At 33.1% G+C, this 14,603-nt stretch overlaps 1 protein-coding gene across 1 annotated transcript; it reads right to left on the reverse strand.

Annotated features, from left to right (window-relative positions):
- Window positions 1-2,770: 2,770 nt before the first annotated feature.
- LOC119637408 lies at window positions 2,771-12,820 on the reverse strand. The gene is made up of 3 exons (XM_038033413.1): window positions 12,701-12,820; window positions 7,708-7,980; window positions 2,771-2,905 (listed from the first exon to the last, which is right to left on the reverse strand). The coding sequence occupies exons 1-3, from the start codon at window positions 12,770-12,772 to the stop codon at window positions 2,798-2,800; spliced, it is 453 nt and encodes a 150-aa protein (XP_037889341.1). The 5' UTR covers window positions 12,773-12,820; the 3' UTR covers window positions 2,771-2,797.
- Between the last annotated feature and the right edge of the window lie 1,783 nt (window positions 12,821-14,603).

Below are 14,603 nucleotides of genomic sequence, written 5' to 3' on the forward strand. Positions count from 1 at the left end.
TAAACGCCCACCACAATTAATTTAGAATTAATATACCGTTACGAAATTCGCTTCTTTTGATACGGTTTATATAACAAGATCGTGGTTTTATTTACAATTAATTTGTTTAAGTGCAAGACTGTTTACAGTTTACTTAGTTTGACAGCATTCTTAACTTACGGTTTCTTTTCGACTCAAATGCTTTTTCCCGCCTGACTAGGCCCTCCACAAATATTCTGTTTATATACATTTTTACAAGCATATCACTATTACCCAAGTTAATGGATTCATTTTCTATCCGTTAATTCACTTTTCCCCTTATCTGTCACGTTCGTCGACAGCTGAATGACACGCCACGAATTTGTACTTGCTTCTTCCTTCTCTCGGAAATTTATTTTGTGGGAATATCAATTAGTTGAAATAAACTGGATTTGGGGTTTTCGTAACAACACTTAATTTCTCGATTCCTAATCTCCATATGCTTTTATGTGATAACCATATCAACGGTATTGTTACGAAAAAATTACTGCACCATGTCGTCATGACGGAGATATTTAATTTAGAACTAACACAATTCTCTTCGCGGATTCTACTTTCCAAGTTCGTTTATTGGATATCCATACTGCTGGCATTATTGAAAAAAAAAATTGATTCAAGAGTTCGCGGTGTCTACTACATCCGTTATATTTTAGTTTGAAGTATTCACAGAATAGTTTTAAATATTCTGCCTTGTTTGCCTTAGGATAAATAATAATATAAAAAATAAAATTTAGTCATTTGTAGCGTTGTGTGGACATGGCTGATTTTTTCCCTTTTTTGCACGTAAAAAATACACTGTTTCGTAAAGTAAAAACGGAAAATTTTAGCTTTCTCACTGTTATAATTTCTGACTAACGAGCAAAAATGCACAAATTTTTATTAAAAAACTTATCTTACATTATACTTTAGTCTTTCGTGTGCCTATCACACCATCTTGTTTTCTCATGCTCAAGCGACAGGCCGCAATTTTTGGGATATTTGACGAATCGACGCTGTACACCGACATGTTATTTGGAAAAATTGTTATATGAATAAACGAAGTCTCCTACTGTGCCGTTTTTACTTTTTAAAGAGTAAGTTAGAAAGTCAAAATATTTGGAGGAAAATTTTAGGAAATCAACCTTGAACTGCATTAAATTGAAGAATATTTCCGAATGCCTTCGGACATAAGTGTTATATTCCATAAAAACAAGGCATCTCGCTCATTACCACGCTTAGGCTATTCCATCTGCCCATCTGCTATTAGTCTTCTCAAACTCATTAGCGCGGGAGTTTGGATTGTAGAAAATTGAAACTATTCTATCTCCTGGTTTGCTAGTGAATTCTTAGAAACTGAATGATAACATTTGTCATAAAAGACAATGTTACCGATCGTGAAAAAGAACTTCTCACATGCTGTTCGAATGTTGAAAATCAGAAATACTTAATACGCGAACCCAGGAATGAACTACGCAACATCTATTTAGAAGTTAGAGTCAGCTCCCAGCAGACCTATAAACAGTAAACATAAAATAATTTCCAAAAAAAAAAAAAAAAAAAAGAGAAGAGAAGCAAAAAAAAAACACCATCGTGGACTGCGGCCCAATATTAAATACCTTACACCATCCTACAATTATTCATATAACAAATTCTCAAAATAATAAATATATGGGAAGTTATCGAAAAAGTGATCCGATCCGAGCTTAAATCAATTCAGAAAGTGATTCGGAATCGATAGGTACATTAAAAAAAAGATGGGTCCATCTCAAGTACTTCTGGGAGTGTTGGAGGGTATAAAAGTGAAAAAACTTTCAAAACTTTTACACCGACATTGAATTGATTGTTCTGGGATATATTTCATGCACTTGCAAAAACCTTTTTAGCCTAATAATAGCCGGATAATAGCGGCTTTCATTCATCCACTATACTTTATGGAATATCAAATTTTCTCAAGGCTTCTTACTCGTCATCCTGCTGCACAAAATTTTTGTACGCACACTGTACATTGCCAGCTAGCGAGGAAAATGAAAAGAAACATTATCTACGTATGATAGAGTAAAGGAAATGTAAACATTTTCAAACTCTCAAACGGACGAGCATTCCCCGCTCTCGCCTATTAAATTAACAAACCGGATTTCATTGGTGAAATACGTAGAATGAAAAGGAAAAAGGAAATTAAGTGTACATCAAAGGTTCTAATACATCAGTGATTTTGTGCATTAATAATACGGGACACTGCGGATTTTTTCTTCCCGCATGTATCTATAGGAAGATTTGTTGGTATTATATATATATTAACATTTCCTTCTTTTTTTTTTTTTTTTTTTTGTTTGTTTTTTGTTTATGCATCTAATGGAAAGATAAAGTGAAGCGAAAAAAAAAAAATTAAATTGAAGCGGTTTTTTAGATTAGTAAAGGAACTGCAATTTTCTTATTCTTTTTAATGGTTCGTTTTCAAAAAGCATTTTCTCAAAGAACGTAATGGCCACACGCACACGCGCTTTCATACACATTCACATTCGTCAAGTTGGCTTTGCAATTACATTTTCCCAAATTTTTTTTTTTCTTGCTATTTATTTTATATTATTTTTATACAAAAAGGGAAAAACCAATAAAAAAAAAAGACTAAATTTAAAATTAAAATTAACAGAAAAATTGCAATTGATTTGAAAAATTTGAGTTATCACACAAGACACTCAAATGTGAATACATAGGTTGTAAAAATAAATTATTTCTTGTTTTTTTTTTTTTTTTTTGTTTATTTATTTATTTATTTAAAAAACGGCCACACATAACTGACTCATACAGTTTGCTGTTCTGTTTGGGTCTGAACATCACGTTGGCGGCTTAAACGATAACCTAAATAGGCATCCAATGCATAAAAGCTAAAAGCGAGCAAAGCGAAAAACTGCAAAGAAACGAAAGAGGAAAAAATCAACATCAACACACAAATGTACAGAAATTTTTTATTATTATATTATTATTTACTATTATATTACATTTTGCTATCTGTTTACACCAGGTGAGTGAATTAATATCCTCGTTTTTATTACAATGTGTAAGAGCATGTTCTATCAAATTTTGTTCATCAGCAAACCAAAAAATGGGAAATATGGTTACTGAGTAAGGCGGCAGGAAAGTGATGCCAACCATCGGATCGACGCTCCATCGAAAATATAAAAAACTTATAAGGAGCGTTTGTAAAGCTTAGAAACACAAATCGCGCGTATTGCAATATATTTTCAATTAATGTGTCCGTCCGTCTGTCTCTTAGAAATCGAGATTATAATCGTATCATTGTCTATAGGAAAAGAAAGTTGATTTAAACTTTTTTTTCGATTAACCTTAACAGTAAATTTTTTCGCAATTTTGCCCATTGATCCGCCTACAATTACCGATCGACTTTCAATTTTTTCTAAATTACGTCTGTAAAATTTTCAATTTTCTTTAAAAGTTCAACAACGTTATCAATTCGTAATGTGAGGTGAACCAAGTTAAAAATTCTGCCAGCCTCAGGAGGCTGTATACGAAGGTATATATATAAATATGAGGTGTGTTCAAAAAAAAAAACGATGAAAAATGTAATGAAGTGCTCCAATTCATCAAAAATATTGACTGTGGCAGTTAACGAGACATCCTTGAGCAAAAAAAAAAAAAAAGAAAAGAAGATCTTCACTGAAAGCTGAAGAAGATGTTACAAAACGATTCACGCCTTGGACGACCCAGCACGAAAACGTTAAAGCAGTGAAAAAAATTGTTATGGAGGATCTTCGAATCACGGCGAAGTTTTTTCGGAAATTGCAAAATTTTAGCCAAAAGAATCTGATATATCGCTCACTAGCTGTTCAATGATGTAAACGACGATCTACATTTACGCGAAAGGATCATAGATGGTGACGAAATTGAAAAGACCCATGAAAAGCGAATTAAGAAGGTTAAGACCGCTTCGCTGGAAGTTGTTCAAGACATATGTGGAAGTGCTTCGAGAATTGAGAAAAGCGCTGACACAAATTCGTTTCTATCTAATGGGGATTACTTTGAAGGGCACAAAACAGATATTGATAATTAAATATTTTTCGGGAAAACAAAAAAAAAAGCCTTTCCTTTCTGTATGTATATATATTTAAGTATATGTGTAGAAGATATCATGCTAATGTGATCTTCAGTTTACATAGTTACCTATATATGCTGACAACCATTATATCGTTTATCAATGGATCAACAACGCTATCATACTATCATGCTGTGTATATCTTCATGCTTGCATGTATTTTGATAACTTTTTCACTTAAAAAGGCGTTCATTGAAAAGAATTAGGACAACACATATTAATGAAAGTATTTTGCGGCATTCTCTACAACTTTTCCCTTCTTTCTGCCAGCATAGCGATACCGTGTTGAAAGAACGATATTGGGTTGGGAGCGATCCAACTATCGACCCATTTTTGGACTTCTTCAATATTTCGAAGGCTCTATGGCTAGTGAGTTGCAACAGTGTATCTATGACAAACCTTACGAATCTTGTGGCCGAAGGTTGCCCTGCAAGAGGATGACTTTGCGTCCGTTAATTGCTACTGCTGGTCTTTTTTGCTCGATTCGATTTGTTCAATTGAGGTCGGCAGACATCTGCAGGAGCGGTTTCATTGGATTTTATCGGCTCGTAATATGCTACACTTTGCTGATTCCACCATATGCACAGGAAAGTTTTATGGCAATGAATATTCCGCTTTTACGTCGAAGGAGTTAGCTCTCCCGGATTAACCGATGATTTTTTGCGCTTGGGGTACCTGTAATAGATTCACTTTTCATCGCCAGTCACAATACGCCATAGAAAATTCTTTTTTTTGCCTGGTAAGCGAAATTTTCAGTCAATTCCTATGTTTGCCATTTTCCCTCCTTTCGGATCCTTCCCATCACATGTAAACATCTAAAAACAGTTGAAGGTTGTTTGAAAGCTTTTTGGGAGTTTCACGTGACTTTTCCTCCAATAAGTCTTACAATGCATTGTCTTCGAACTTTTTAGATCCTCAAGGCCGCTGTCTCTGTCATTGACGTCAAAATCACCACTTTTAGGCCGTTGAAACAAAAACCGACAATGGGAATATGATGGAGAAGCCTCATCAAAATCTTTTAAAAATTATCTAATAGAGTTTTTTTCAAATCGAACAACAAACGTAATGAATGCCGGAAATGCGATTTTAAGCGTTCCATGATTAGCGTCTGTGTACACTGAATAACTTAATAATATTAAACGAAAAATGATTACTTTATGTAGAGAAAAGTGAAAATTATCGAATTTATTTATTTTGTATGCAGGGATACTTCCCGTTGTTTTACAAAATGTATGCAAGCATTTTTTATATACATATATATTTACTATATATACTATTATTGTATTGTAGTGTACTTAGTTTAGATTTGCAAAGAGAGCGTACTTATCAATTGCTATTCTATTACTTCCCTGACCCATTCAACAAAATATTACATTTAGCGCTTTGTATATAATTGAGTCATATGCACTAGCGCTAACACTATATGATAATAATATGTATTATAAAGCGGAATTCAGAAAATGTGTTCATGTAGCATTGCGAGTGCCCTAAATAATTCTGGAAAAATAAATATCAAAAGAATTTATATAATGAGCTGAATAAATTACGTATGCAAACGTAAGCGTAAAATTCTTAAGCCTAATTATACTGTACGCCACTTGTGGTAAAAATATCTTAAGTTAGTGCGAATGTACACTATATATAGACAGATCAAATTATTATTAGGCCAGTCGTACAGAATCGTCTTATTAATCAACTAAGGCATCTACTTGTCTAGTGCTTGGCTGGCCTGGTGCCTACTCATCGTTACTTGTTTGGAAGCATTGTTTTGAATTCACTTCCATTTAAAGATTTAAAAATGCAAAGTAAATTTTTACTTACGAATCACTTATGATTTTTGGCTCTTTATGCCAAAGATTGGAGGAAGCTTCTGCTAAGCGAAGTAATGTAGGGTAATAGTAATAGCCTGCCTTGCAAAATAAATATATTTTAATTAGTTTTTAGTTTTCGTTATCAATTCTTTTACCCGACATCCCCATATAAAAGTCTACCTTGCCCGATTATAACAATTTAAGTTCTTTTAATCCTCCGTTCGCGTATATAAAATGGAAAAAATCAAACAAAATTGTCATTTATGAATGAAATGATCACCTTAATGCATGCAATTCGATGAGCTCAAGTTTTTTTCTAGCTAAGGAGAATTTCTACCCAAGCATTGATAGTTGAAATCAAGACATATCGACACTTGAGACATTTGATCCCAGAAAATCTTCCGTTTAAGCGGAGCTTCACGTTTACTTTGGCTACAGGGACAAATGACAGTGAACGACACTGACAACAATGAAATGGCAAACAATCGTCGTCGACAATCAATATTAAGTGCAATATGTTTATTAATTTTTATACACACCACCACTTGTGATACAAGGTATATCAAGCTTGCACGTTTGTATGTAACAGCTAAAGAAGGTCAAAATAGATGAGCATTTTATTAAACCGATCGATTCAGAATGATTTTCGATTCGAATTAAGAATCGATTCAAGAATATCTGTCCATCTGTCCGTCTGATATTTGTGTAATGGTCGGCTCGCACTTTTGGAGATATTTTGAAGTAATTTGTTACACTGATGTGTTTTGCTCGCAGATGAACAGTTCGATTGAAAATAGACTGCATCGGACAATGTTTACGACCTCATTAGCCATATAATAACTTATCTTAAAAAAGTCGCTACTAACTCGATGTGAAGAACATGGATCGGATAGGCTAATATTTTGAACCACCTACATAACCGTTTTATATGTGATTAAAAAAGGTAAGCCTTTATATGGAAAAACGGTATAATTTTTAACATTTCAATGAAAGTTGATCCGTAATAGTGTTTTGACATAAAACTCAACGAAATTTTGTCATGGTAGGATTATTTTTGGTACCGCACTCCTTGTAAGACATCCGACGAAAATTAAGTAAGTAAAGGGTTTTTCTATAAATTGACATAGAAATATTAACATATCAAATTTAGGCTGCCTAGACCTATTTTACGGACTGCATTCCGTTTAAGTGGAGCGCAAATTTTTGTATGGCAACAACGCTTAACTTTTACTGCTTTAAGACGAGTAGAACTAAAATTTTTGGCAAATAGATTGAATTTGTCAGTTATCGCCCTCTCCGGTATAAGGAGGTCCCATAAAATCTATACTTTTAAGTCGAAACAAAGTAGAGTTTTCCATAGTTTATCACGAAAAACGGTCTTACCAATCTATAATTGCTTTTATATGTTAGTTATCAGAGTTATTATAATCCATTTATAATGCAATAATAAAATGTACAATGTGGACCCGTTCTGCTTCTGCTGTAGCCTCTATTGAAATTCATTCGAAATGCAAGAGAAATGAAAATTTGACGTAAGAAATAATATGAAATATAAAATGAAAGGAATTAATTCAATCATCGTTGTATAAATTGAAGACATATTACAAGTGAAAATGATTTCACACCTTGACGCCCATTCGCAATATATATTTTTTTAAACTGTATGGCTAAGTATTCGATACAATTCAGTTCAATGTCAAATCAAAAAAAAAAAAATAAATAAATAAAGAAAAATAAATAAATAAATAAACAAAAAGTTGTAATGTTTGGGGGAAAATACGTACATACCGTTGCTATTGTATACGCTGTTACATCCAAGGATATCGTTGTGGAGGCAGCAATAAAACAGGCAACCGCCAAAAATACGTGCAGGTAATATTCACATTTAATGGCATTGAAAATGTAAAATTTGTGCGGCCACAGTTGAAACAGACGTGCTCCCAGCACTAACGATGTGCACACAAATGCGAACAGTACGACGGTATTGTAGAAACAAGCGCGAAAATTGTGCAAATGTACGGAACTGCATAAAATGCATATGAAGCCGAAGAAACAACACGTCTGTAAATGTATGCATGTATGAGTGTTAACGGATTTAAGCGTTAATTATACGAAATCAACATAATTTAACAGACATAGTACGACTTGAGGATCTAACCGAATTTGACAAAACACTTTTGAAAAATTTAATTAATTATTGGCCATTATACAATCGAAACAGCACTTAACTTATGTACATGCACATGTGCATGTATATGTGCAGATACAGAACTACGATTAATTCGTTTCAAACGCAATTCAATGGATATATGATATTAAGTTTGAATTCCTACGGGCTCAATATTTTCTAGCTTGCTTACCTATGTAATCTTTGTATACCGTTTTATACTAAACTTACTGTACAGGGTATATTAAGTTAGTGCGGACGTAGGTAACAAGCAGAGGGCTTCAGATAGACCCATAGGTCGCAATTTTTTAAATTTTTTGATGAAATTTGGTACGCGATATCGAAAATGATCCGGATTGCTCCACTTTTTCGACCACTTACCGCACAACGCCCTAAAATTGCAATTTGCCAAATTTCTGTGCAAAAGTGGCTAAGCAGTAGTATTTCGGCATACTAAATTGGTGTGAACACTTCCCTCCGCATATAGCCGTTCCTATAGAAAATGAATCTGTATATGGTATAACGGTCGAATTTTCAACTCTTCACGATAAAACTGGCTCATAATAGTAAATTGATAAAAAAACCAACGTTACCGAATTGGCACAACGTAGGTTCACATATGGGGACTCGCAGGAAACCTAAGCCCTTAGATGCCTAGAAAGCTTAGTTGTTAATATTTTTGTGATGAAACTTTGTTCATGATAGTAATTAAATAAAAACAATTAAGTGGACTTAATTTGAACTGCATGGATATATATCTTGCCACTGCTGCATATAAGAGTAGTAATCCCATGAATAGTAAGCCATTCGGAATAAGGCTTCATTTTTAATATTTTATGATGAAAAATAATTCATAATGTAACGTTTGAGCAAAAAAAATTTAAGGATAGGGAATTTGAATGATATAGGTCTACTTTTTGAACCCTAACGTATACAGGTGCAGCAAGTCTAACCTTCTAATATGCGGGCTTCCATCACGAACATAATATGTACATTTTGCTGTATTATTACCACGAGTGAAAGCGAGTGAATAACTATGCTAGACAAAAATGGGGGGTTGGGTACGCAAAAGTCGACATTGCCCGACCATAATGTTCTTATTTGTTTTAGTTTCAAATTTCTCACATTCAGATTGGGAGTGTACTAAATCTGTCAGACGTTATTAACGTCCACAAATAAGAACGCTGGAGACGCTTCATTAACTGTTCATCGAAAGAAGAAAGTACAAGGAATTGTCAAAACGTAAAAACATCCATTCATCGAATTAAACAGTTATGAACTGATACGAAATCGTTTTCAAAAATTACTACTTAAGCTTATTTCCGTATAAAATGCACAAAGAATTTGATCTCAAAATTCTGCGTTTCCTTTCCAATGAAATTCGCTTTGCAAATTGCTAATAATAGCGGAAAAGAGCTGACGCATTAATTTCTTACCAACAACACACACATTCGTGTGTTTGGTACAAAGCATTTGAGGGAGAGGAGCCTGAATGATTGAAATATTGCCTCGCTCTGAACGACTATAAATGTTATTCAAATTGCGACACTTTCGTACAAACCGTACGAAAAATGCTTATATTGACTCATCGATCAGCGCGCGATCTTTCATTTAAGATTCGTATTTGCTCACATTTTCATTTCATAATTTTGTGATAAAGCGGAAATACTTGTTTTTAAAAAAAAAAAACTTTTATTTTTCCAAATATGTAGCAATAAAATCGTAAGTGAGTCAAGCGAACCCCTTCCGGTAATCCAGTGTTAAGAAAGCGATCAAGATAAAATTCATTTTTTTTTTCTTTCGTATTGCAAAAGGACATTATCTCTATTCAACTATCTGAGACTAATTATTGGTACGCATGAAAATTCCTACCTGCCGCTGGTATGCCTATTCATTTTTCACTTTAGTTCTCTCATTCTCCGACAGCTTTTATATTATGACCAATGGAATAAAAGACAGGCATGCGGAATAAAGAAATTAAAAAAAGAAGAGGACGCAAACGTAACGTATAAATGAATGCGATTAGTTTTTCTAAGCGAAGTTTTAATGCCTACGTTAAGTGTGGATGTAGGTGTCTAGCTTCAAATCGCTCTCATCATGAGACAAGTAAGCCGCGATTGATAAATATTTAAGGAAATGAATACACTTTTCACTATTAGGAGCTGAACTAGTTTAAACGTTACAAAAAACATATAAGAACATTATAGTCGGGCAATGCCGACCATTAAATACCTTACATCGCTTCGTCTAGTACAGTACTTCACTCGTAAGTGAATTCACTTCAGTGCACTAACAATACCACATTACTTTGAAGCAAAATCACACTTCACACGAAAGCCCGCATATTGAAAGATCCTTACAGCATCGCATGGTGTAATCCAAATTTAGTAAACTTAATTTACTTTCAAAAAATTTTATTACTTTTCCGTTTCCGTCATAAAAGACTGGAAATTTGACTTCCTCTCCATATAAGGATTTGCTTTTCCTGATATTCTCTGAGCATGCCAGGGTCTACAAAACAGGGCCTATGTGATCCAAGTTCCCTATAGGAAATTTTTTGCTAAATTGCTTTTAAATAAAATGGTAAAAATCGCAAATTTAGCAAACATAATTGATTTTCTAAAAATTTTATTACATATCCGTCCGTAAAAACTTAGACTGAACAGACACATATACAATACAATGTATACAATAAACAAAAGGACTTGAGACAGACCCACAACCTTTATTATAGAAAGTGGTTCTGAATTGATCTGAGCTTGTCTGCCCGTTCCCTTATTTTTGTACAACCTACTGGCCGTCATTTTTTAGATATTTGATATGAAATTTAGTACACAGATATGTTTCGGGCAAAAGTCGAATGCCACTGCAAATGGTTTCGATTGGATCACCTTTTCGACCACTTCCCATATAATCCCTTATTTCGAAAAGTCGTTTTATAAATAATTATATTAAGCGACGTGATATAGTATAGTAATATATTTAATGGTAGGCCGTGGACCACTATAGCATTTTTACTTATTTGAATTTGATATAATTAAAAAAGGCATACTCTCCATGAAAGCCCGCATGGAACATTGGAGCATGGTCAAATCATCGGGTTATGTAATCCAGATTTAGGAAAATTAAAATTTACTTTCAAAAAATTTTATTATTTTCCAATTTCCGTTATAAAAAACTGGAAATCAGACTTTCTTCCTATACAACGGCTTGCTTTTCATGATAATCTCTATACATGCTAGGGTCCAAAAAATAGAGCTCAATGATCAAAGCTCCCCATTGTTAATTTTTTTGCTAAACTTTTATCATAAAGTAGTAAAAACTAAACCTTCATTTGAAAGGCCTATGCTATGCATGAGAAACTTTATATGGAATGAGATCCACGAAACAGACCCATATGTTTTAAATTTAGTCTACTTAATTTTTATAACAAATTACTAATATGAACTAATTTGCACTATACAACATTGAGAATCATCATTATTTTTATCATATAAAGATTCAGTTTTCGTGGGAATGGTTACATAAGAGTGAGTTCAAAAAAATACGTCAGTCGAATCAAATTTTTCATAGCAATTTAGCATGTCAAACTATTACTATTCAGGGGGTTTTGTCGGAAAAACTTTAAAGTGGCAATTTTTCTATGGTGAGTCGTCGAAAAAGTGGAGGTTGGGATCGAAAAACGCCTGATTTGGTAAAGGGATACAACTAAAATGCGACATAATCTGAGAAGTTCTTAGCCTTTTGGGATTTTTTAGTCCCTACACACGATAAACATTTTTTCACATATTCCATAAAAATAAAAATAATCAGCGACGCTCGCCTAATAATGTAGACTGACTCTTGAAAATATATTCCACATTTTTTGTTACTTTTGTAGCCTTTTTTGGGATAAAAGTGGTAAACATAGAAAATTCCGCTACAGCTGAATATAGTTTTTCTATTATACATGAAAATGTTTAATTTTTTGGTGTATTATTGCCAAAACAAATGAATAACTGTACTAGGCGAAGTGATGTGCAATATCAAAAGGTCGGCGTTGCCCGGCTGTAAAATTCTTGCTTGTTATATTGAAAGTTTGTTTTTATACGTGAAGCTGAATCGAATTAAAAGAGAGGCTTAACAAGCAAAAAACATAAAGATAAACATAAACAATTCAAGTCAACAAATATAAATATTTTAGGTAATTTAAACGCTTACATATGCGCATGGTACATAGTTGCAATTTTGCGCGTTTTCCTATCAAATGTACCGCTAAAAAAAAAAAGCTTAACCTTTAAACCTTTGAAACCCTTTTGAAAACGGACGAAATTCTCCTTTATTTCGACAATGCATAGACTACGAGCCGAGAGGATTAGCTCATCATTTTATATATCGTTTCAAATTTTTCTTTTGCGCTTGGCTCTTCATCTTCAAAATAGTTTTATCAATTTTTAGCGATTTTCTTTCGGATAATTCGGAATTTTTCTTTTGTTTTAACTCGACAATTGGCAACAGTAACACATTTCAGTTTATCTAACAGCTTATCACATGTGACCTACAACCATGCTAACGACCAACATAAAATAATGATTACATACTTTTATAATTTTTGTTTGCGTTATTTTTACATACCAAACAAGAGATTTTTAGAATACCGGAAATTGATTTTAAGTAACTGGCATCATATTTGAATTCTGTAGACATTATTGATCTTAATAATAACAACAGTAATAATAATAATAATAATAATAATAGTGGTAATAATAATAATAATAATAATAGTAACAGTAATAATAACAATAATAAAGATTTTACTGATGATTCATGAATTATTTCAAATTTTATTTAATTTTATTTTATATTTCCTTAAAAAGAAAAAAAGTCACGACTAATTGCATTGCATTGCTTATCACATTTATTTATTTATGTAAACTATAGATTTAAAAGAACTATAATTCTTTTTCGATTCTTTAATATAATATATTTTATGTAAAATTTATAAAACCAATATTCTACTCTTTTAATTCTTCTCATGCTTCCACTTGTTAAACTTTTTAAAAACTAAATAAAACCCTTCATACAATAAAGCGAATAATCTACAGAAGAGAGCAAAAGTATGCAAAAGAGATAAAGAGAAGCAGAGACAGCCGCGCGCTAGCATTCTGATAACGAGAGAACAACAAATGCATTTTATTATATTATATTATTCTTGTATCAAATATAAACAAAAAAAAAACAAAAAAAAAAAAACCACAAACGCGCGCGTACGCGTACAGAATTTATGCAGAGAAAAATTTTCGCATTAAAATATTTGATTTATAGTCAAACTCAAAATACTATACTATTCAAATATTATTTACTCTACGGCTGGAAAGGTAAACGGCAAAAAAATTAAGTGTTGTAGTTGGCATTAATTTAGCACTGCTATGTATACATATATATGCCATACCGTAAATAGTAAAAGCCATGCAAGCGTGAACGAGAAATTTTTGTTATCAATCACTTAAACGAATTCTTTCTTTTTCAGTTTTTGTTCAATTTCACTTTTTTACCGTATCCACGCTAACAAATAGTAAAATTTCATAAAATGATAAAGTAAGCCTCAGTAATAAATGGACCATGATTTCCAAAGCTACCTAAAGCTTAAAGAAAACAAATGAAGAGACTGTAGTGGGACACGGCCCACCATTAAATGTCCTACATTACTTTGTTTAATACAGTTATTCATATAAGGGAATTTTCAAATATAAAAGAATGTTGTGAGTAAGGGACGGTCGGAGAAGTGTTCCAATCTGAAATATTTCCAATAGCGTTCGCGGTTGGGTCAAAACAGTTCGGTATACCAAATTCCATCAAAATATATCCAAAAATTGCGATCTGTAGGTTGAATACAAAAAAAAATAAAACAGATACCCAAGCGAACGCACATACGGACACACACAAACTTATCGATCGATATAATAAAAGATTGATCTATCTCAAGTCATGCAAGTTATTGCATGCATCCGCAAAAACTTAACATACCCTTGTACCCCAAGTGACGCAGGGTACAATGATAAAGATTGAAAAGATTAGAAACATTCAGAATTGACGAGTCAATAGCTGCCACCTTGCAAAGGTAATTGAAATGAATGAGAAAACATTAGCAAAGAGTTTTCGTCGTATGAAACACCACTTAAAAGCTTGGTGACAACACCAAGATCGGAGACCTAAATATATTGATTTTTTCGTTTTACACCCATCGCCAAAGGTTGAAGGGTACATTCGTTTTATCAAAACGTTCGCAACGCCCACAAGAAAGCTTGAGAGAAAGTATATATATATTCTTGATCAGTACGAATCGATTTAAGCATATTCGCCTGTTCATCTGTCCGTCTGTGCAATGCCTGTTGAAAACACTCTCCTGGCGTCAAGCTATTTGCTCCAACTACGATCCATGAAAACATTTTTATACTACCAGGAACTAGTCTAAATGTTATTATTATTACCAATTTAACCAGGGAAATAAATTCTAAGACTAAAGTCTAAAAGTATT

Source organism: Glossina fuscipes, unplaced genomic scaffold (assembly GCF_014805625.2).
Source record: "Glossina fuscipes isolate IAEA_lab_2018 unplaced genomic scaffold, Yale_Gfus_2 59, whole genome shotgun sequence".
Lineage (NCBI taxonomy): Eukaryota > Metazoa > Arthropoda > Insecta > Diptera > Glossinidae > Glossina > Glossina fuscipes.